Genomic DNA, 23,552 nt, shown 5'->3' on the forward strand with positions numbered 1-23,552 from the left:
GATGGTGGATCTGACCAGTTTTCTCTTTCTGCCTTGGCTACTGAGAAGCTTAAAGTGTGTGGCCTGCCCAAAGTGAGTGTGTCGGTCATGGTGGCACGCACTGATAGCCTCCTTCCTGATTCTTTTTTTCATCCCCGCCCTCTGGTTTCTTTCACGTAACTTTTCACTTATGTGATCTTGTACCTTAGGTTTTCTTGTTAGTTGCTTGAAGTCCCGTTAAGTAGAAAACAGATACTCCCCAACCCAACGGCCCACAGAGGTGGGGTGGCCATCTCTTCAGCTGACTCCTTCAGTTTTTCAAGCATGTCGACCCTGCCATCTGATTGGGTTGAACTTCAAACTGTATGGCTCTCTAATTCAAACTCATCAGGGAGAAATCATGAGACAGCAGAGTCTGAACACTATTTGATGATATCGAGAAATTTTTATCAAAGTTGTTTAGGTGTGATGGAGGTATTGTGGTTATTATGTTTTTTTATCTTTCAGACATATATACTGAAATCTTTACAGCCAAGTCTGACATTAAACAGATATGGACATATAATTCTCTCCCAGGGAGGGGCAACACATTTTTTTTTTAAATGTAGGAGAAATATACTACTATTCAACCTCTAGTGTAAGGCTGGCAGCCCTGAGAACTCCTTTTTTAATGTAGCACGTTATGGATGTATTCCTGCTTCCAAAGGAATGAGGAGCAGACATTTCCACATGCAAGACAATAACACATTTTTGAACCAAACAGTCTGCCATACTCACCCTCCCCTCCCCTGGAAGTAGGGCCAATAAATCAACATTTTAAACAAGGACCCCAGCTGACTCTGATGTAGGTGGTCCTCAGATCTCACCTTGAGAAATTCCACCCTATAATGATATTCTTTCCACACTCAAGAGCCAGAAAAGCTTTGCTGACTCTGAGAGACCAGGCCATTTTCTTAGGATTCCATATACCTCTTTTTCTTATTTCTAATCGCTGGCAACACTTTCAGAAAATAATGGCTTTGCATCCTATTCCACAAAAAGAGGGCTCTGTAGTCAAGTCAGTTTGTAATAGACCATATACCTGCCCTCCTCTTGAGAAAGCCACAGTGATAATTACCTCATTCCAAAGTCTGAGTAGTCCTGCAACAAAAAATCCTGTTTAAATTTATTTGATCCATTTCCCAAACTGAACGCAGAGACTCTTTTATGAATGCCTATTAAAAGCTCCACAGAACACACTGAGTTGAAATTTCAAACGTACCTATATTTGTTAATGAGCTTAAGTTTTAATGTTTTCAATTCACCGTTGCATTAACTGCCGTCTCTCAAGGTACACCCAGGAATCTCCTGGCGGTCCAGTGGTTACAACTCCACGCTTTCACTGTCGAGGGTGCAGGTTCAATCCCTAGTCGGGGAACTAAGATCCTGCAAGCCACGTGGCATGGCCAAAAAAAGTTTTTTAATTAAAAAAAAGGTACGCCCTCTAATGCCTCCATACTTCCTGTAGAGAAATAGTCACATCACAGAGCACTGAACTCAGAATCTGAAAACCTGTGGATAAATGCTTGTGTCACCATTTACCAATCATGTGACCTTGAATATGCTACTTAATCTGAGCTTCAGTTCCTTCACCTGAAAACTGAGAATAACAGCTGTCCAATCACTGCATTGATGAGAGGGTCACAGATAGCACATAGGAAATTATCTAAATCTGTAAATGGTTTCAAATAACAGTATGTTTATTTGAGGCTTGGGCCAGAATTGTTTACAACCAGACAGGAACCAGTTGTCCTGCCTGCTTCCCAGTCCAAATTATGGCACTAACCCAGCAAATAACCTGGTGACTGAAAGGGAATCCTGGTGCACACATGGAAACCCGCAGGCGTGCTCAGGATCTGGATGCATTAGCACGTGTCTATGTGGCAGACAACACCCTCCCCTATTACAGATCTCTTCTGCTCCAGTCAAATCAGAAGGAGGAGGAAGCCATCACCTAACTCTCTTCATTTCATCTGCACACACAAAGGAGACTAAACAAAAACAGGATTCCATAGGCATACCAATCCTGATTAGCAGGGTGTAGAAACCAGTCGCATTGCCTGCCACTGAACTAGGAATCTGGGATAATCGTCAGTGCCCTCTTTCGCCCCTACTCCAGGATATTAGATTGCTAAATCATTGTCAATACACCCATCTGATGAAATTAGGCTCATGGGGCCACTACAGTTAATATCAGGGTGAATCCAGGAATGAACACTGAGGCCTCCTTCTCTGGCAGAGAAGAACAGAACTAAGGTCCTTGTCTAAATAGCTCAAGCTTTTTCTTTGAAAAAGACAAGCTAGAGCACATGAAGAAACCTGTGATTTCTGGCAAGTTTCCTCATTCAAACTATAGAGCTAGTGACATCAATATTCATATCGCTAAGGAAGGTATGACCCTGACGCTTGTTTTCTGTCATCTTTTATTTATTTATTTATTTATTTATTTATTTATTTTTTAAATTTATGACTGTGTTGGGTCTTCTTTGCTGTGCGCGGGCTTTCTCTAGTTGCGGTGAGAGGGGGCTACTCTTCATCGCGGTGCGCGGGCTTTTCATTGTCGTGGTTTCTCTTGTTGCGGAGCACGGGCTCTAGGTGCACAGGCTTCAGTAGCTGCGGCTTGCGGGCTCTAGAGCACAGGCTAAGTAGTTGTGGCACACGGACTTAGTTGCTCCGCGGCATGTGGGATCTTCCTGGACCAGGGCTCGAACCCACGTCCCCTGCATTGGCAGGCAGATTCCTAACCACTGCGCCGCCAGGGAAGCCCCCATCTAACTTTTAAATGGATATTTTCTCTTTTATAATTTGGATCATCTACTCCTCCACCCCAAGACTATTTTTAAAAAAACAAACAAAAACTGCACAAATAGATATTAGGTGCATTTACTTGTAACACACTCCTACAGTTAAACAGAAAAGTGCCAGAGAGAAGAAAAAACCAAAAAAACGGACATGAGCAACCACCAAACAAGAGTTTACATCTGTTTAATGCTAAGAACACAGATATCCTAAAGAAGAGATAAACACTTAAGAAACAGAGTTTTGAGTGTTTTCCTAAACAGGATTTTGATCATGAAAACTAGCGTTCCAAACCTCGAAAACAATAGGGCATACAAACCTAGAAAAATGCAACACATATTTTATCTCTTATATGAATTACCTGAGAACCCTGAAACATTCTCTTGAAGAGAGATCAGTATTAAAATCGTGCAAAGAAACTGTACCGATAGTGTTGAAACCATAAAACCAAGACCTGGCTTATACATGATAAGAACAAAATAAAAATAAAGCATGTAAAATAATGTGCGGTTTACAGAATTCAAAGCAAATCAGGGTGAAAGAAAGGCAATTAGGACAGGAGACATTCTATAAAGCGGGATGCTCCGACGATGTCTACTGCAAGCCTGGGTGAAGCCAGGCGCTCTGAACGTGTGGAGCAGTCACTGATAGGAGGGATAAAGCGTGATTTCTCTAACAGCCAGCAAATTAGCTGATGATCTGGCAAAACTTCCAGAATTAAAACTGAGGTAGTTTTCAGTAAGGAACGTTCTCCTGGAAAGCATGGCCAGCACGTGGTTAAGCCGGGACCTGATTCCGGCAAAGTGAAACTGCCGCTCTTTATTCAACTTTCTGAATGAGTCCCTAGAGCACAGATCCAAGTGGGGGGTGCTCCAGTACTTGGGGTGTCCAGGTGTGACGACGTCATTGGCTCTGAGGGAAGTCTGGGAGCCAATGGAGCTGGCCACAGAGCCTTGGGAGGACAGAGAGGCGGAAGACCTCAAACTGGAGGATCGCGACACAGACATCTTTGATACTGCTGACCCCTCTTTAGCCTGGGTTTCCAGAAAGGAGAGAACATTCTCATCCATGTCAGTCTGGGTGGTGGCTGACGTGGTCTGGACCGCGGTTTGGGAGCTCACCACCCTGGTAGCAACTGCAGTCTGGGTGCCAGTGCACGCCGTGGCCATGCTGGCCTGTGTCCCCACGTCACTCATGCTCACGGCGGGCGTCTCCTCTCCTGCCTCCGTCTGAGTGGTGGCATCGGTCGCCCTCCCGCCCTCCGGCCTGTCTCTGCGGCTGCTGAGGCCGTCCTCCTCACTGATGGTGGAGGCCTCGGAGTCCTCGCGCCCGGCCTCTGCCTGGCCCTCCTCACAGCCCGGCTCGGCCTTCCTGGGGGTGCTCGAGAGCCTGGCCAGCCGTAGCCGCAGCAGGTTGCCCAACGTGAGCTCCTTGCACGGTGGTTTCTGGTCGACGAGATGGTCAAACCTACCGCTGATCCGGAAGCTGGACAGGAGTTTGGAGCTGATGGGCTTTGACTGTGCGTACAGGATTCGGAACTCCAGGTCAAAATGTTCAACCACTTGGCCGGACAGAATGACCAGGTTGCTGCTGTTTAATTTGCCGTCCGTCCATGTAAAACTTGAGGATTAAAAACAAACAAACAGAAGCTGGTTAAGGATGAGCGATCTTCATTTACTTATTGTCAACCTGAATATAAAGCCCAGATATCCTGAGACATAAGTCACAACTCTGGTGACAGCACACCTGCCATGTAGTGTGACTGCAAGTTGCCTTAACACAGTACATAACCTAGGAATGCGTTAACACAAGAGTAAAAAGGCCACTGTTCAACCAACAGGCTAAAATTTACACTCCTCAGCCTCAAAGTTGCTAAAAGCTAGAAAGGGCTCCTAAAGCACTTAGGCCAGCGCCCTTACTATGAGAAGCGAGGAAGGTGCCTAGCGACGTCACAGGGGGAAGCTGGTGGCAGAGCCTAGACTGGGCCCCGGTCCCTCCTCCATGCTGCCATTTTCACAAAGGGAGACAGGACTGTCATTCTAACGACACTGTTGCTCAGTGCACGTTTAGAGCTGACAAGTGGCCGTGCGCCCCTGCCTGTCCAGCGTACCTCCTCCTTCCCATGGTAACAGAGCCCTGCCCCCTCCCAACTCAGACAGCTTCATGTATGCACCCTCTCCAGTCACAACAGGGGTGGGCAGGTGAGCCAGGCCGGCTGGAGTATCCTATCCCCTGGGATGCGGGGACCTATGCAGGGTGGGCATGTGAGCTAGCGAGAGCCAGGGAATTTTGCCAGGACTGATACCAGTGCAGAGAGAAAAAGTCTCCCTCTTTGAGAAACAGCTACTAAAAGGCCACGTGAGGAAGCCTGGATCTTTGCCTGCAAATGGAGAGCCTGACAGAGCAAAAAGATCAACTAGAGAAAAGCAGAACCAGGAGACAGTGTTCTGATGAATGCATGGCCCCTACGTCAAGGTGAGCTGAAAACAAACGGTACCTTTCTACACTTTCAAGTTATGTGAGCCAGTAAATTCCGTTTTGCATACAGTAGTTTGAGTTAGCTTTCTGCACTTGAAGTCACCGCACTGATACAGAAATTCGTATCAGGAGTAGGGTGTTTTACGCAAGAAATCATAAAACATAGTAGCAACTCTGTCTCTTGCAACCAAGAACCTAGGCTAATGCAAATTCACCTTGACAGCTGCCTTCAGAGCCTGAGAAGAAAGAAACCCTCAGTGAAATCATGTAAACAGGACACCTAACACCAGGATTTTAAAATGTCCTCAACAAATAGAAGCCATCCTCATCCTCATCCTCAATGGTAGCATATTTCATTTGTAGGGGGTAATTTTTATATTTTAGAACAGCCAAAAAACCATTTGGAGCTAAGTTTGGGTAATACAGATAAATCCTACTTTGGGTGAAAATCTAGTTTCCTCCTGTTGTTTCCAAACATCTTATGAAAGAAAGTCTCCACGAAGAGTTCAAATTTTGTTCCAAGCAATGACAGTACTGTTTGAAAAGAAAGACACCAAGAGTTCCTTGATCTGCTGGCCTCATCTTGCACAAGCCTTTGCACACCCACCTTTACCCAGGGCTGACACATAGTTATCACTCAGGGATGCATGCTTCTTCAAAAATACGTTTTTCTATCCTTTTTTGGGGGGGGAGGGCGGGGGGGCCGTGCAGCATGCAGGATCTTAGCTCCCCAACCAGGGATCAAACCCATGATCCCTGCAGGGGAAGTGCGGAGTCTTAACCACTGGACCACCAGGGAAGTCCCCGTTTTTCTTTTTTAAACTGTAGAGACACACTTCATGTATAACATCAAAGTCTAACACAGAGGTGGCAAAACACACCACCATCAGAGAGACCTAAGTAAAAATGGTGTATCTTAACCTGTGGAGATCGGTGTTTACCACTCTTTATCTCCACCCTCCATTCAACTTCCCTGCTCTCTACCCTCAGATGCCGTGCCAACGTGAGACTTCAAAGGTGGAGCCAGAAGCATGGATCAGTACTTTCTAGACTAAAGCACCAAATCACAAGGCTTGAAGCAAGGTGAAGGATTAAAGTAAGGGGGCAGCTTCAGCTGTGCCCTCCGCACTGAGGCTGATGCCTGCAACTGCCCTTCCCTTCAAGTGGGCAGGGACGAGGAGGGTCAAAGGCCCCAAGGAACAGGAGTTGAGACTGTTCCTGTCTGTTAAGCCTCAATTCATCCACTGCAGTCCTGGCTGAGCCTTGAATCTAGGACTCCCTCACTGTTGGGTCTCCAGGCAAGTTTCAACCTCTGTACTTTAGGTTTGTGGACCACGAGGCAGGGGAGGGGATCCTAGCCCGACCACCTTCCAGAGGAGGAGGCTTTGATTAATAGGCTCACACACACAGATGCACACATAGCAGAAGGCTTGCCCATAGAGGCTCACACTGAGAGGAAAAAGCAGCTTTTACCTTTATATAGCACACTTCCTCTAAAAAGTTCAGATTAATAAGCATGGACGAGTCAGAAACTCACCTGTAGGAGCCTGTAGCCACACGAATGCCATCAATCAGTGTGAACTTTTCATGAACCTTCCCAACAATTTTAGTTCCTGACCTCGCATAGTAAATATTTCCTGTAATCGTCCGAACTGTCATCAGCTGTTGGTGGGGGAAGTGGGAGAAGAAGAAATGAATGATCCAGTGAGCACATGATAAAAGAAGCCTTAGTTTACAATTTCCAAACAGACAAGCTTACTAGCAGATCAGTGGTTCACGGTCACCATTCGGTAACAACACCCACAGCACACAAGCCAGATGATTCTCAGGACTCAAGTAATGCTACTTCACATTCAGTTCATCTTCTTGCATGCTTTTTTATACATGCATACTTATTTTTGAGACCTTCGGTTCATGTGGACACGTGCTCTAGAAGATTCACTTTTTGGAGACACTAAACAATAGAATCCAAGAAATGACTTTGAAACAAAATGTGGGGGGATAAAATCATCAAAGAAAACATGCCAGTGATAGATAACATTTTAACAAGGGTTTAAAGAAGCTAAGCTGATGTTTCTCCTCCTCTTTAGTTTAGTAGCATTGCTAATAAATAATAGCCCAGGACTCCCCTGTGGCGCAGTGGTTAAGAATCCGCCTGTCAATGCAGGGGACACGGGTTCGAGCCCTGGTCCGGGAAGATCCCACATGCTGCGGAGCAACTAAGCCCATGCACCACAACTACTGAGCCCCCGTGCCACAACTACTGAAGCCCGCACACCTAGAGCCAGAGCTCTGCAACAAGAGAAGCCACCGCGGTGAGAAGCCCGTGCACCACAATGAAGAGTAGCCCCTGCTCAACACAACTAGAGGAAGCCCGCGTGCAGCAACGAAGACCCAACACAGCCATAAATAAATAAATAAATAAATTTATTTTTTAAAAAAGTAATGATTAAACACTATAGCAAGACATAACAACATCCAAAGAAGTAAAAACCTACGTCTACACAAAAACCTGTACACAAATATTCATAGCAACTTTATTCATAACAGTAAAAAACTGGAAACTACCCTAGTGTCCTTCAATGGGTGAATGGTTAAACAAACTATGGTTCAACCATACCATATGATACAGTTCAGCAATAAAAAGGAACAATCTATTGATACACACAACAATTTGGACAGATCTCAAGGGCATGAAAAAAAGCCAGCCTCAAAAGTTCACACACTGTATAATTCCATTTACATAACATTCTCTAAACGACAAAATTACAGAGATGGGGAACAAATTAGTGGTTGCCAGGGGTGAAAGATGCAGGGGAGGGCACGGAGAGGGGAGTGAATGTGCCTATAAAGATGCAGCATGAGGGAGATCTTTGTGGAGATGGAATAGCTCTGTATTCTGCTGGCAGTGGTGGGTACACATATGTATACATGTGATAAAATGGCACAAAACAATAGACACACATGGTAGCCATGTCAACTTCTAGGTTCTGATGTTATGCTGTAAGTTACATAAGGTATAACTATTGGGGGAAATTGGGTGAAGGATACATGGAAACCTCTATGTACTATCTTGGCAACTTCTGTGAATCTATCATTACTTCAAAATAAAAACAAAAGACAAAACAAAAAAATTAGGGCACAGCATAACATCGTTTCTGCGATATTCTTACCAAAATGCGTAATATGAATTTAACCATGGGGAAACATCAGATAAACCCAAATTCTACAGAAAACTGGCTAGTATTCTTCAAAAGCATCAAGACTCTAAAAGACAAAGAAAGAGAGGAACAGCTCCAGATGAGAGGAAGCTAAGGAGAAATGACAGCTAAATGCAAGATATGGTCCCAGATTGGATCCTAGATAAGAAAACCAGCATTCATGGAATGATGAGTGAAACTTATCATGTCTACAGAGTAGATGATAGTACTATATCAAGTTTATTTCCTGATTTTGAAATTTGTACTGAGGTTTGTAAGATGTAAACATTTAGAAAATTTGGGCAAAGAGTATTCAGGGATGCCTTATATTATTTTTCTAACTCCTTTGTAAATCAAATTATTTCAAATGAAAATTAAAACAGACAAAAAAATCTAGAAACTTCCATAGAGGTGCACATGGAGCTGGCAGGGGAGGGCTTCCCGGACGATCCCTGAGCAGAGCTTCAAAGGGTCAACATATAATAACAAGCATAAAGAATATCACTGTGGGCAGATTTCAGTGTGGTTTTGTGCATCTTTCCCTTTGGAACTTATCTGAATGCTATGTAGGCCTCTGTGATTGTGGTCAAAGCGATTTTTTTTTTTTAATTTTAAAAAATTTTTATTTTACAGTGGAGTATAGTTGATTTACAATCAAAGCGCTTTTGAGTGCCTGCACACAAACGTGTGACCAAGCTCCTGCAGGCAGGACACCCAACATTCTGGACCAGCCGCAGCACCAGGGCAGAAGAAGTCACCCCTACTTCTTCTGGTGAGGGGCAGGTTCACCAGCACACACAGGCCCTGGTGAGAGAAGCCACCATGGCAAAGTGGTGCTTCCCGAGGAAGAAGTTAAGACGTGATGAACATGGGTGAGGCCAAAAAGACAGATCTCCTTTTGACCCTTCCTAGAGGATCCAGACACCCACGAAGGCAGCAACCAAGTCAGCAGGCAACTGAGTCAGCAAATACTCCTAGATTTCTGCTGAGTGGATGAATCAGAGCCAGTCACTCGATCAAAGCCGTGGCCGGGCTATTCCGTGATGTCCCTGCTGCTCACACACAGCCTCAATTACAGCAAGAGCACCTTGAAATTAAACATCAACACCTTCAATTTCTTCACCAGGCCCTGCGGCAGAGCAGGCATGGACTGAACATCTGGTTAGATGACCGTGCGCTTTCCAGGCCTGACTTGCATTTCCCTTGGGTCCACCTGACACATTTTTAAATTGACTGTCAGGTCACAGGGCTGACTGTTTCATTCCGTCTCCAAGCTCCAAGCCTTACCTCCATCATGGATTTGCTTTGAAGCACTAGTGACAAGTTAGTAGCTACCTAATTAAACCCAAACCTGTTTCCTCTTGAGGGAGAACAACCAACAAGAGCTCTCAAGAGAAGTTAAACAGTCAGAATTGTGTAAACCAAATGGCTTGACAATAACAAGGCGGTAAAAGTTCATGTCCCCTACGCGGTAGCCTATAGAACCAAAGTCCAACCTCTTCATTCACTTTGCTCACTGCTTTGTTTCCAGTACCTGGAACAATGAGTAGCTCAGAGTAGGTACTCACATAGGTGATGAACCAAGTTGATGAATTAAGTTCCGAAGCTCTTAAGTTGCTTAATTTTGAAAAAGTGAATGCGGTAATAAATGACTATTTTTCTTGCCTCTTTCTACTGAAGAGAACAAGCTTGCTAAGTTACATAACCTAACATTTAAATACTTAAGCTCAAATTACTTTCATGCTCAGAGCAAAGGACATAAGAAGTCTAATTTTATAATAATGAGAAACGAGAGGCACCATGTGACAGTGATTTAAGAACACTGGGGCTGCAGGCAGGCCGACAGATGGGGAAACTCCATCCCACTACTTTCTAGGTGTAGACACTGGGCTCTTGGTGTCACCACTTCCCAATATGAAACACAGGCATAACGGCACTCACCTGATGGGGCTGCTGTGAGGATTTAAGTTGCGTAACACTGTCAAGAGCCTAGGACAGTGCCAAGGACCCAGCAGGACTCCGTAAACGGTGGTCCTTATGGTTAAAATTGGAGCCTACCAGTGCTGCAGTCAAAAGCAGCAGCTTCCAAGGCAGCCTCTTCCCATCAACAGACAAGCTCCCCATTAAAAGGCATCGTGACGTGAGGGAGAGGCCAAGGTCTGAACCTGACTCTGTCTTTCTTTCCTGTGAGGCTTCAGGCGAACGACTTTTCTCACGGCCTCAGGTCCCTCCCTTACAACGGGGAGACCACCGCCAACGGGGAGATCACGGATGCTCAGTCATTATTTGCTGATTGTGGTGAAACTAGAAACAGTGTAACACAAACCTTTTCCTCTTCAGGATGAACTTTCATATCCATGCACATATCCAAAAACTGAGAGAGCAGAGCCTGGTCCAGAAGGATGTAGACAGCAACTCCCTGTTTCCGACAGATTTCCTGCAGGTCTCGGAAGATGTCGATGTCCGTGAAAACATCCATAACCACTGCAATCACCTAGGGCGCGGGGCAGAGAGAAGAGCCAGCGGTCAACCCACAAGGACACCACCTTACAGCTCGTTGTCCGGACTCTGGACCCCGTCTCAGAGCTGGGAAAGGATCCCTGTCCTATAATACCCTTCCTTCCTTCTCCTTCTGCGGTATCAGTTTTCCTCTCACCGTGGACTCTTGTCTGTCTCCAAAGACGCTCAGGCCACTGTATGCTACAAATCTGGACTTGACCCAGCCACTCGCCTCCACACTGCAAATTTCTCAAAACTATAGATTTATCCACTACTTTGACCTCCTATGAACTTGTTCCATTCAACTCTCTTCCTTTACTAAAACCCCTGTCTCACAAGCTCAGCTCAGACCAGCAAGATATCTAGGTTCTGCGGCTAACCCACGATCATTTTAGACACGTGACTTGTTGTCTATGTCTGTAAAACAGGTATGTAAAAACTTAGAGTCTCTCTGAGGCCCCCCTTCTGGGTAGACCAGTCTCCAAGTCTGATTTTATTGTCTGATTTTGGATCGTAATATGATTTTCTATTATAATCTAGAAAGGGCCACCTCATCCACCACCAACTCATGGCTTGAAACTGATTGAACCAGGCAAGTCGATTCTCCCACCTCCTGCCTCTGTCGCTGCACATCACCTCTTCATGACGTCTGCTCCCTTCACCTGTCAGGATCTAACCAAATGGCTTCCAGAGCGCCAGCCCCTCCTCTGTAAAAGGTGGTCTCTGAAGTTCTCTGGTGTCTGTCCATAGTGCAAACCCGCAACAAGAGCACAGAAATATGTCCTAAGGATGCTGCCCTGCAGCTTGGACCAGTCCTTTCTGCTCCCCAACGACCCGGCTCCATTTGTGCCTCCTAATCAATTTTCCCCACTCAGCACAGACTACAGTTAATGGCCACCTCAGCCACGTGGGCTTGGGCAGATTACAGCTGCTTCGAAAGTCTGTTTCCTTCGCTGCAAAACAGATTTGTCGTGAGCATTAAATGACTATGCTACATCAAGTGCCCAGTACAAGAGATCCCTCTGGTATCTGTTCATTGATTCGCTTGACCAGTCCAGAGCTTAAGCTGTCCAGACAGTTCAGCGCAGGGAAACATCTCCCAGCTCCTGGCTTTCCTGCTTAAAGAGAGGCCGCTCCAGCAGCAAAGCCTCTAATCACACCCTCTGCAGGTTTGAAAGCATGGCCGTCAGCTAATTCCTGGCAGGCCTGCGGGGGAACCAAAACATGCAGGTCTCGTACAAGCCCCTGCATCGGGTCAGAGCCAGAACTGTCACCTTAGGAAACCGCTCCCCGAAGCCAAGGTTTGGAGCTCTGCTGCAGGCTGGAGCTGCAATGTACCGCCCTCCTCGTAACCTCACCAGTAAAAACAAGAGTCTCTTCCAATCACATTAACTCCTTTCCTGAACGTTAAGGTGACTGACTTACAGGTCTGTGAGAGCAGAGGCCCCTCAACGGGACTGATTCATCTCTGTGGGCCCAGAGGACTCAGGCCAGTACCCGAGAGTCATTACCCCTTAAGTATTTGGGTATCAAAGAAGTGCAGAGGGGCTTCCCTGGTGGCGCAGTGGTTAAGAATCCGCCTGCCAGTGCAGGGAACACGGGTTCGAGCCCTGGTCCAGGAAGATCCCACATGCCGCGGAGCACCTGGGCCCGTGCGCCACAACTACGGAGCCCGCATGCCACAACTACTGAGGTCCGCGCACCTAGAGCCCGTGCTCCACAAGAGAAGCCACTGCAATGAGAAGGCCGCGCACTGCAACGAAGAGTAGCCCCTGCTTGTCGCAACTAGAGAAAGCCCGCGTGCAGCAATGAAGACCCAACGCAGCCCCCAAAAATAAATAAATAAATAAATAGATTTTTAAAAAAGAAGTGCAGAGACAAAGAGACGATTTTACTGTCCATCTCTAACACCTCAGAGTCTTGTCCACCAGGAGGAGGGACCCAGAAATGCCAGCTCCCAGGAAGTCATTGCTGTGAGGGAGTCTGGGAAAGACAATTTATCTCTCTGGTTCTCTTTCTCCAATGTTGCCAAAGCCCCAGCTGTGAGCTATTCTTGGCAAAGGGTACAGCTAAACCCCACTGGAGACAGTGATTTAGAAAATAAAAAGTGTTTCTTCTAAATTGGTGGCATCTTCAGAAGTTTATATCCTCCAATGCATTTTTATACATCCTATTTGGAGATGTATCTATCCCACTAATTCAGGCCAAACAACTTACTGGTTAAAAGGCAGAAAGGCGTGGGCACAGATCCCAGCTCTGTGGCTTACTGCTGTGTGACTCTGGGCAAGTTGCTTAATCTCTCTGAGTCTCAGTTTCCTCCTCTGGAAGATACGGCTCATATCATCTAGCATCTACATCAGAGGGCTGTTGTGAGGATTAAATGAGACAAAGCATGGAAAGGGCTTGACTCAGGCATGAAATAGGTGTTCAAATGCAGCCAGCACCTCAGAGTCTACTGTGGGCTGAACCCTGTGCTAGGTAGAAAGATGGCTATAAAGGATTCGACATGCACCTGACTTACCCACAAAGAGAGGACATGGGCTGCAGGGAAGGAAAATGATACGTACTGTAACAGGCAAGGAAATCAGGGGAACACTTTGGGGGAGGGGGAGACAGTAAAGCATCTCCCTTGCAGGCGCAGACACAACACAGGCCCTCAAATGTTTACCAAAGGAGAGCAAAGGAGGATTCCTGGAGGAGACGGCCTTTGAGTTGAATCACAAATCAGGACGATTTGGACAGGGGAGAAGCAAAGGGGAGGGCACCCGGCAGGAAGCCACATGATGACAGAGGAAGATGTAGGAAATGATGGGGTATGTCCCAGTCTGGCTGGAACGCAGAGTATGCATGAAAGGGAGCGACAGGACGTGACTGAGAGACAGGTGAGTGTGCAGGACGCCAACCAAGGTGTCAGGATCATACAGGCCACGGAGGGGAGGAGGTTTAGGATGAGTGATGAGTTCAGTGATGAACCCAACAGGACAGAAGAAGCTGATGCTGGAAGTGTTGGTTGGAGATGTGGCCCCCCTCCTGCAACATAGGGCCACATACCTAAGTACCTGAAACACAGCAGGCACTCAGGTAGCTTTTTAGGTTCAGCAAATGTTTAGGAGGACTAAAGACTGAAAGAATAAAAATCAGCGATAGAGGTTTCGACGGTGGGCCAGGCGGGAAGACCGTGAGGGTCACAGAGAAGGGAAAGGGGCCCGTGGGAAAGGTAAGCAATGTTCTCCCTGGGCTGAGGGAGGAGAGATGGGGGTGGAGGGAGGCTGATTCAGGTCCACACAAACAGGAAACAGAAACAGAAACTATCTTGAGAGAGAGAGGTTTTGAAACTGATTTTGAGGTGGCAGTAAAACCTCATAAAGGGGTTCTGAATACACACACGTGAGAATGAGAGTCGAGCTCATAAGAGAAAGTGAGAGAAAATCAATCCGGGGTCATTCCCCGTCCTCAGGGGAGACAGGAGGTGAACGCGACGGGGCCGATGGACATGCACCCAGGTGCCACTGGGACAGAGCCGAGGAAGCGGGCCCAGCTGGCCGGGCTAGAGAGGGCTGGAGGGTTGCTGGAAGCAGGGCCCCAGGAGCAGGGCCCACAGCATAAGGCGCCTGCCAAACTCAATTCTGATTTATCATTTAACAAAACAATTGTGCAAACACCACTTTTGTTAGGTAGTGAGTCAGTATCTACTTTGCTGTTAGTTTCATTGTTTGGTTTTGAAGCTTCAACCTTTCCTGTGTGTTGAAAATAATTGGGTTTGAACGCCCACGGGGTACTTAGAGGGTCGATGGAGATGCTTCTCCTCTGACTCCCCCTGCACCCAACATCCCGTCCTCTTCTAGAGCAGGACCCTTAAAAGACTTCTGGAGGAAGAACAGCCCTATGGGTGGAAGCAGTCAGCAGGAAGGCCTGCCTTCCTTCCAGACCCCATCCCCGCTCCCCCTTACTCTCTGCCCTCAGCCCCACCCCACCCCCGCCCCCATGCAACCAAGCCCAGCGCAGCTGAACTAGACCTGGGGCTTCTCAAGTCTGTGAAGGGACAGACTCTTCTCTGAACTGAGCAATGACCTGGGCTCATTCGCTAGCCAGCTGAGTGTCTGCTTTGCAGGGCTGGCCACATCTCCTAGGTGTTGGCGTCCATGCTGCAGGCTGCTGGGCCCTAGAAGTGCACCTGGACTTGAAAGCGGTCATCACTCCCACTCCCTGAGTCATACTGCGGGATGGACAAAGGAGAGACACGTGGGCAGGCGGGCATCCCATGCCCATCAAGTGCCCACATGGTCACGGTGGGTATTGCCCTGTCCCAGCCTATGCTACAAAGAGCCTACCCACTCTCCTAGAGCTGGAAAGCTCTGCAACTGGTGGCTTGTGAGTGTCCGATCCAGGGTCAAAATCCCATCTGCAACTCAGCGCACGTTGGTCCTAACATTAAACCTAAAGAGGAAACACCCAGCTGTCAGAGGCTGGATGGCTGGTCTGCCGCCAGTCCCCACGCTATTCCTGCTCTTCTCCAGCCACATCTACAGCAGCCACTCCTGCGTCAAGTCCCATGTCATCATCGCAGGTGACAAAACCTCAAGCCTTGCCTCCCTCAGTCACTCCCAACCGTCCCTTGATGATTTATACCATGGGACCCGGTGATCCACGTGGTTACGGGTAGCAGTCCCTGGGGTATTCTGCACAGACCCTGTTTATGTTACTTTTCACGCAGAACTGGAATCTTTTCTGTTTGCCAGAAGCTCTAAAGAGGTATCTTGAGATTTGAAAACCCCATTAATTGTTATCTCCAATTTACTGATAAGAAAAATAAAGAGGTTCGGTGACTTGTTCAAGGTGACACACTTAGGCAAACGCAGGAGCTGGAATTTCAGCCCAGCTGACCCCAAAGCTACCTATTAAAAAGTGTTAGATTGGGACTTCCCTGGCAGTCCAGTGGCTAAGATTCCATGCTTCCAATGCAGGCGGCACAGGTTCGATCCCTGGTCAGGGAACTAAGACCCCACATGCTGCACGGTGCAGCCAAAAAAGAAAAAAAAAGTGTTAGATTAAACATTATCGCAAACAAATCTAATGTTCAGTCTTCAAATGATTGAAAGCTTAGACTAAATCCTGGAAGGATCAGTAGAGTATTCCATAAAGTATATGAGATTGAGCCCATCACAAAGGATGATCACTAAGAACACAAAATAACTTGCAGAGCAAACGTCAGGCAACTTGAAATGCCCTAGGACAGCAGGCACTTCTTTCTGCGGGTGGTTTTGCTGACTAACTCCGAATTGACTAAATCGGGAAACCTTGGGAGGCAGAGATGCTACATGAACAGGCTACAGAGTTAGACCTGGACATGGATGCAGGCTTCTCCACTTCTGATCACTGTGTACCCTACCCTCTAGCAAGTTACTTCCGTTCTGTTGGCTTCTACAACATGCAAATAATGCTACCCACCTTGTAGTGTTTGCAGTGGGTTTGGTCAAGAGAGAACACTTGACAGTTCCTGGCACACAGAAAGCCCTTATACGGCAGCTGTCATAGTCTTAGTCCTAATTCCGCCACCGACCCTGCCTATTCATATTTTTCGCCAGTGTATCTTTGGGACACATACACAGACATGGAATTGCTAGGTCAATGGGTAAATACAACTGAAATTTTGCTGAATATTGCCAGAGTCCCCTCCAGAGGTTCTATCATTTGCATCCGGACTTTAAAAAAGCCAGTAGGCCTACTACTTTTCTTCCTGAAAGAACTTATCCTTTATCCATAAAGGAACCAGAGAATAATTCTGCAGCTTCTCTACTGCCCAATGGATGCCAGGTGAAAAGAATAAAGAAATGAAATGGCAGACAGAAAACAGAACAGTGGTTGCTGGGGGCTGAGAGGAGGAGGGAATGGGGAGTTATTGTTCAATGGGAACAGAGGTTCCTCTTGGGAAGATGAACAAGTTCTGGACCTGGATGGTGGTGATGGTTGCATGTGGTGATGGTGAATGTCCTTAATCCACTGATCTATACACTTTAAATTTTGTTACATATATTTTACCACAACTAAAAAGAAGAAAGAAATGAAATGGCGAAAGACTCCGAAATCCTCAACCTGACACATAGAACCAAAAGGAAGGGCTAAAAAGCAGCCGCACTTAGTCTGGTGGGCAGCATCTCACGCATCGGTGAGATTTCCTAGGACAGTGGTTCTCAACCAAGGGCAATTTTGCCCCCCAGAGGACATTTGGCAATGTCTGGGGACACTTTTTTAAATTGTAAAATATACAACATATATAATATTGCCATCTTAACAATTCCTAAGCATACAATTCAGTGGCCTTAATTACATTTGCAATGTCGTCAGCCCTCACCACTATCTGTTTCCAAAACTTTTTTATCACCCCCAACTGAAACTCTAACCATTAAAGCAGTAACTCCTTCTTCCCCTGACCCCCTCCCCAGGGGAGACATTTTTGAACGTGATGACTATTTTTTGGCGGGGGCCAGTGCTTCTGGCATCCACTGGGTGGAGGCCAGGGATACTACTCCGCATCCTACAATGCACAGGACAACCCCTCAGAACAAAGAGCGTTATCCTGTCCGAAACGTCAAGAGTGATGAGGTTGAGAAAGCCTGCCCTGGGTTCCGAATAGGAACTGATCACACTGCACAGGTTCAATTGCAACTCAGAGGAGGATTGTCCAAGATCAGGAGGGCCTTAATTTGGATACATCCACGCGCACACCGGGGGGCCTCCAACAGAATCCTCAGCTGTTACTCCTCCTAGGAGGCAGGACTCTTTGTCAACACGATGACAGCTTTTTACAAATGCTCAGGTTATCAAAAGGATGCCCAAGGGTGAGGTCATAGCAAAAGTGCCCCTTTGGAACAAAAGCTCGTAGGGAATGGGCGGCTGGTAAGAGCGATGGCTCTGGAGAGTGCAGGACCTCCTAACAGGGTGAGCTTTGTCTGTGAGCTCCCATCCGGACACGAGGAATATCCCAAGAGCCTCGGCAACGGCACATCACCAAGGGAGGGCACACAGCACTTCCAGGCAAGGTCTCCACTCCCACCCGATTTGTGGGGGCCAGAGCCCAGCCCAACGCTGACTCACATGGCAACAGAGACAAAGAAATGAATGACTCATCAACAAATACAGTAGCACAGGGATAGATTCTAGAGTACGCGTGTAAGGGAGAAATCCTGTATAGTTCAAAATTCTCCTAAGAGCAAACATCTCAGCTCTCAAGAAGTCCAAAGGGGAAAAAAAAAAAAAAAAAGTCCAAAACAGTACTTCCTCCAGCTTTGGTGAAGCTCAACTGAGCACCAAGTCAGCTTGTATTCAGAAGCCACGCTGTACATAAATCGTGTGTTTCTAGGTGCTGTACCTCCCTCAGCGCAGCAGACCCACGCCTTGAAAGGTGCGCAGAAACTGAGCCAACGGCAGAACTGGCAGGTTCACAGCCCTGGTCCCACCTGCCCTGGGACAAGTCCTTGCTGAGCAGGCAGGCAGGCAAACTCACTTGCTGAATGATCAAAGGTGCACGTGAGAGGTCTCCGCTGTACCTACTGAGCACTATTCAGTGCCAGAGGCCCTACAAGCCTAAACGGCTCCAACAGCAACATGAGTCCTGGATGAGGACCCATCCCAGAACCATCCGTTGAGGCCGCAGAGCCGGGATCAGACACCACCATTTACCAAGTGAGCCTGGCTTCTTGTGCCTGTACCCTGACCACTCCAGTCTCCTTCCCGCCAAGGGTAGATCTAGTCCTGTCATCGTCATTTTCCTTTTTCTTCAATATGCAACATGGAAATTAAAAGTTCAAATCTTAAGAAACCCTTAAAAACCCCCAGCTTATTGAAAACTACCAAAGCACCAACCCTCCCTCATGGCAGGGGGCCCTGTGGAGTGGTGAGTGGTCGAGAGCCCGGGCTCAGGGGCCAGGCAGACGGGCTCACGCCCCCAGCTCTGTCCCACACTAACCGTATCTTGGGGAAGCTACTTATCGTCTCTGTGCCTGGTCTCTTAACTGTGGCCTCCTCTTAGGTTGGGGAGGGTTAACTGAGAGAGTCCAGGTAAAGGGCTTAGCACAGAAACTGACCCTTTAAAAGAGCTCAATCACACCGTCAAGCGCTTTCGCCATCTGAACACAGACACAGAATGGCTTCTCATCTCATCCGGAAACAGCCTGAGACCTACATCTCCACAGTCCTCGCCGTCATAGGTACTGGACTTCAAAGGATGTATTCGGAGTGACACAGCCACTCCTGTGTACACAACCCACACCTCCACCTGGCGCAGCAGCGCTGGACCAGCCACCAGATTAGCTCTCTAACACCTGTCTCCTCCGTAGAGCTCCGTCCACCTGGGGACAGTGACGCCTCCTTATCTCCACATGGCACAAGGCAGAGCGTGGTGGCTGACAGCGGTTAAGAGATGCTGTGCCTCGGTTTGAGTCCTGGCTCTGTCATTCCCTGGCTGTGTGATCTTGGGGCAACTTAACTTCTCTATGCCTCAATTTCATCAGCCGCAAAATGGAGCTAATAATTGCACCTACCTTAGGGTTACTTGGAACAGTGCCTGGCAGAGAAAGCATTATTATGTTTTGGGTTTTTGGTTTTTTTTTTTACATAAAAGAGATAGATGGTGTCTGAGACCTCAAGTTTAGCGTGTCTCAAATCCCACTCATCTCCCCATCCCTACCCTCAGCCTCATTCTTCTCCTGTATTCTAATTTCGTAGCATCACCACTCACCCAAGCTAAAAAAACTCAATTCTTCCTATACCTTCTCCTTGGCCTTGCCTACTTTCCTGCCCTCTCCCTCACTACCCTTCTGGTCCATCGAATGACCAAGTCCTGTCAATTCTACCTAAAATTCTTCCCCTGCCCAAGCCCCAGCACTGCCTTAGCACAGACCCTCTTCTCATATGTAGATCCCTATGCCCCTCCTTACAACCACCTCAACACCAGTCTCACCCCTCTCTAACCCATCCTCCTTCCTGCTCTCGCCAGCATTTACTGCTCAGGAACACCAATCTGATCAGCTCCTCTCCTCCCTCTAAACCTTCGATGGTTCCCCACTGCTCCTTCCAGGAGTGTGCGAAGCCCTCGACAGTCTGGCGTCAGTCTTTCCCTTTAACCTCCTCTCCTACCATTAACCCCCCACATACTCTCTGCTCCAGCTGTAAGGAACTTGGCTGCCTCCAAAAATGCCAGGTGTTTTCACACTTCTGGGCCGGTCCCTATCCTCTGGTCCGGCAAGCCCCACCCATCCTCTTGGACCCAGCTCCAAGGTCACCATCACTCCTAAAGCTTTCTTTCTTCAGCCTGCAGCAACTTCCTCACTGCTTCCCACCAGCAGACTGTCAACTCTCAAGTGCAAGCAAGGATCATGTCCTTCACCTGTGGCCCCAGCCCCTGGGGCACAGTGTCCAATACACAGTAGGCTCTGAATAAGCAAGCAATCTGGCATATGGCAGAGACATTGAAAATACTCATCAGATTTAAAGGTAATGTACCACCTTTCTCAGTTAAAACTGCCCAGGTTCCAAATACAGAATCTTGAACATATAAGTGTGTAGCTGGACTAGGGCACAGAGCAAGGCAGGAGGTTCTACCCAGGAATGCATTACAGAATGCCTACAAGACAAAGGTGTCTGAGCATCAGCCTTGAGCCCCTTCTAAGGCCAGCGTGAGTTGATGGACAGTCTTCCCTCTGGTCTTAGCTCCAGTGCCCCTCCACTACTACTAAAAATTGGATGTAAGCAAGAGGCTAGGGCAATTCCTCTCTCTTTCATGGAGACCCGTTCATTACTTTTCTCAAGTTCCAAGTGCCCAAGTTCTCCCCCTAGACGTGATCGTTGGGAATGCACACCTATCCTAAAATGGTGTCTTTTTCCATCTTTTCAATCTTCCCGCTGAACCCACAAGTGTCTGTTGCATCAAAAGGACCCTCAGCACACCCAAAGCACCGCAGGACTGATAATAGCCTAGCTGGAGCCCACACCTACTCCCACAAAGGCAAGGCACTAGCCTACTGTACCCCCTACCCACTGCAACCCCACCATCAGGCAAAGAGCACCCGGCGCAGGAACACTGGTAAGTCAGGGCTTGTCCCTTCTTGGCTACTTCAACTGCCTTGATGCACAGATATCATAACCACAGCCAGACACACTCAGGTATGAGCCCTACCAAGTCTTACCGTGGCCTGGGGCTTTACCTGCCATGTCTCTGGCACAGGCAGACAGCCAGGAAGCTGGGCACTGCCAGTCAGCAAGCGAGGTGGCAGATGATCATGGCTCTGGAGGAAGGTGTCTGCTGCCACACCCTACCCGCCCCTCCCACCTTCTGGGCCGCATTCTTCCCCACTGTGAAGAGAGAGATGACTTAACGCAGGGGTATATGCATTTTTTTTTTTCCAGCCTATGGGAATGCAAACTCCCTTCCCCACCCATTCACTGAAAGAGCAACTTCCCCTCCAGGCCGGCAGGAGGGAAAAGGGTCGGGGCTCACTTTGCCACTCTGGTATGTATCTGCTTTCTACAACAAAAGACACGTGCAGGTGACTAGCAATGATAGATTCCTAATGCCCCGCAGTTGTCTCTGGGGACAACTTTCAGGAATTTTCCCCTAGGTTATGCGCTTCTTAGGTATTGCATCTCCTAAGAAGCTCCTGAAAGTGGGATCTAGAGTTGGCTGACAGCCAGTCTGACAACTGGTTTTAACTGAAAGCTGGAACTAGCAGGATTTCTGATCACCCTCCCAGGGAATGTGAATGTTAGGAGTTGGAACTTGGGCACAATCAGCATTCTTGGGGACCGAGACTCCTCCCACTCTCCCCTGCCACGACGAGCGGCCAGGGAGGAGATTGGGGATCCGAGGGGATACACGCAGAGTGGGGCGAGTCGGGGACCCCGGGACCACCCCGCTCGCGCTCCTAGCAGACCTCAGTTTCCCATTTTTGAAGGGAGTGTCCCGTCCGACCGGGGACCGAGGTGACCCGAGGAGCCGGGCCGCGGCGCTCACCTCTCGCGCCGAGCGGAGCTGCTGGCGCAGCGCGTCCTTGCAGCCATAGGGGCCGCGGGCGCCTGTGCCGCGGGGCTGGAAGTGCGCCTCGACGCGCGTGGCCCCGCGGTAGGCGCCCTTATAGAAGGAGGGCCAGCCGAGCTCCAGCAGCGGCGGCTCCAGGTCCGACTGCTCGGGGAAGTAGGTGCCGGAGGAGCAGTCATGCGACGAGCCGAAGGAGTCCTCGGCCCCCGCTGCCGCGCCCTCCTCGCCGGGCCGTTCGGCCGCGCTTAGGATGGCGCGCACCTCGTCGGCGTTTAGGAAGCGGCCGAGGCGCTCGCGTCGCAGGAAGGCCGCGAAAGCGTCGGGGCCGCCCGCCACCAGCTCCTCGAGCGCCAAGCGCCGCTCCTCGCTGTACAGCTCGGCCGGGTTGGGCGGCCCGCACGGCGACAGGCAGGCTGCGGGCAGCTCGTCCAGGCCATCGGACCGCAGAGCCATCGCGGCGCTCGGACACAAGCCGACTCGGGCCAGTAAGGGCGTACAAGACGCTTTATAGGTACCTTTGAATCTAACCGGCCCGCGCTATTGGCCGCGGCGCCCCGCCCCGGCTCTCCCATTGGCTGCCTTGTTGTAACGACAGTGTCCGGACGCAGTGCACGCCCCTATGACTCCGCCCCCTGACGTGCTATTGGCTGCCCCGCCGCCCGGCCCGGCCCCGCCCCGCAGCCCTGCCCCACCCAGCGCCTCCGCAGAGGCGTAGGACTGCGGCGGAGACCACGTTCTTGCTTCGTGGTTGCTCAGCGGAATTTTATCTTGGCGACTAAGTTCCTGTTCCGAGGTAGCGTTCCTGCTCTGGTCCTGCGGGGAGCCGAGTTCATCAAGATCAACTAGAAAGCGGATGTCAGGCCTAGGTGGCCGTGGTACCCGGGGCGGTGGGGCAGGCAGGGAGCCGGAACTGAAGCCGGAGAGCCCGACCACGGCCATCCTCGCGCTCCCCCCGCCGGCCGCCCCACAGCGCGGCCCTACAAGGCCCAGGGAGGTCAGGAATGTGAACTGGGAGGAGAGGCTGGGACCTGCTCGAGGCACAGTGACCCACTGACCGTGCTTCTCCGGGTCTCTCAGAGCTTGGGTGAGGCCAGCCACTCCCCAGCATTGAAATCATTCATTCATTCGTTCAAAAATACCGGTCCGTCATAATAGCCACTCCTTTGATTACACTTTCAGGTAGCTTTCTCTTCTCTCACCTGATCGTTTTCTTTTAAGATTTTTTTTTTTGATGTGGACCATTTTTAAAGTCTTTATTGAATTTGTTACAGTATTGCTTCTGTTTTATGTTTTGGCTTTTTGGCCGCCAGGCATGTGGGATATTAGCTCCCCAACCAGGGATCAAACCCGCACCCCCGGAATTGGAAGGCGAAGTCTTAACCATGGGACTGCCAGGGAAGTCCCTCGCCTCCTCGTTTTGTTTGTTTGTTTGTTTGTTTTTTAAATGACCCAAAGAACCAGATGCGGTAGATGTTTTATTAAACTTTTTTTAAAAAATTTATTTATTATTTATTTATTATTTATTT

At 48.6% G+C, this 23,552-nt stretch overlaps 1 protein-coding gene and 1 non-coding gene across 2 annotated transcripts; both read right to left on the bottom strand.

Annotated features, from left to right (window-relative positions):
• Positions 1–579: 579 nt before the first annotated feature.
• Positions 580–714, bottom strand: LOC133104573 (small nucleolar RNA U109). The gene has a single exon (XR_009703635.1). It is a non-coding gene; the product is annotated as a small nucleolar RNA U109 (small nucleolar RNA).
• A 2,744-nt stretch (positions 715–3,458) lies between these two features.
• Positions 3,459–22,485, bottom strand: FAM83D (family with sequence similarity 83 member D). The gene is made up of 4 exons (XM_061209456.1): positions 22,003–22,485; positions 10,822–10,989; positions 6,833–6,957; positions 3,459–4,437 (listed from the first exon to the last, which is right to left on the bottom strand). The coding sequence occupies exons 1-4, from the start codon at positions 22,477–22,479 to the stop codon at positions 3,459–3,461; spliced, it is 1,749 nt and encodes a 582-aa protein (XP_061065439.1). The 5' UTR covers positions 22,480–22,485.
• Between the last annotated feature and the right edge of the window lie 1,067 nt (positions 22,486–23,552).

This window comes from Eubalaena glacialis, chromosome 13 (genome assembly GCF_028564815.1).
Source record: "Eubalaena glacialis isolate mEubGla1 chromosome 13, mEubGla1.1.hap2.+ XY, whole genome shotgun sequence".
In the NCBI taxonomy this organism is placed as follows: Eukaryota; Metazoa; Chordata; class Mammalia; order Artiodactyla; family Balaenidae; genus Eubalaena; species Eubalaena glacialis.

Coding starts and splice junctions, on each gene's coding strand:
- FAM83D (XM_061209456.1), bottom strand. CDS start 22,479: ATGGCTCTGCGGTCCGATGGCCTGGACGAGCTGCCCGCAGCCTGCCTG. Junction 6,958..10,821: donor TTCATCCTGAAGAGGAAAAG/GTTTGTGTTACA, acceptor CCCCACCAACAG/CTGATGACAGTTCGGACGAT. Junction 4,438..6,832: donor GTGGCTACAGGCTCCTACAG/GTGAGTTTCTGA, acceptor TTAATCCTCAAG/TTTTACATGGACGGACGGCA.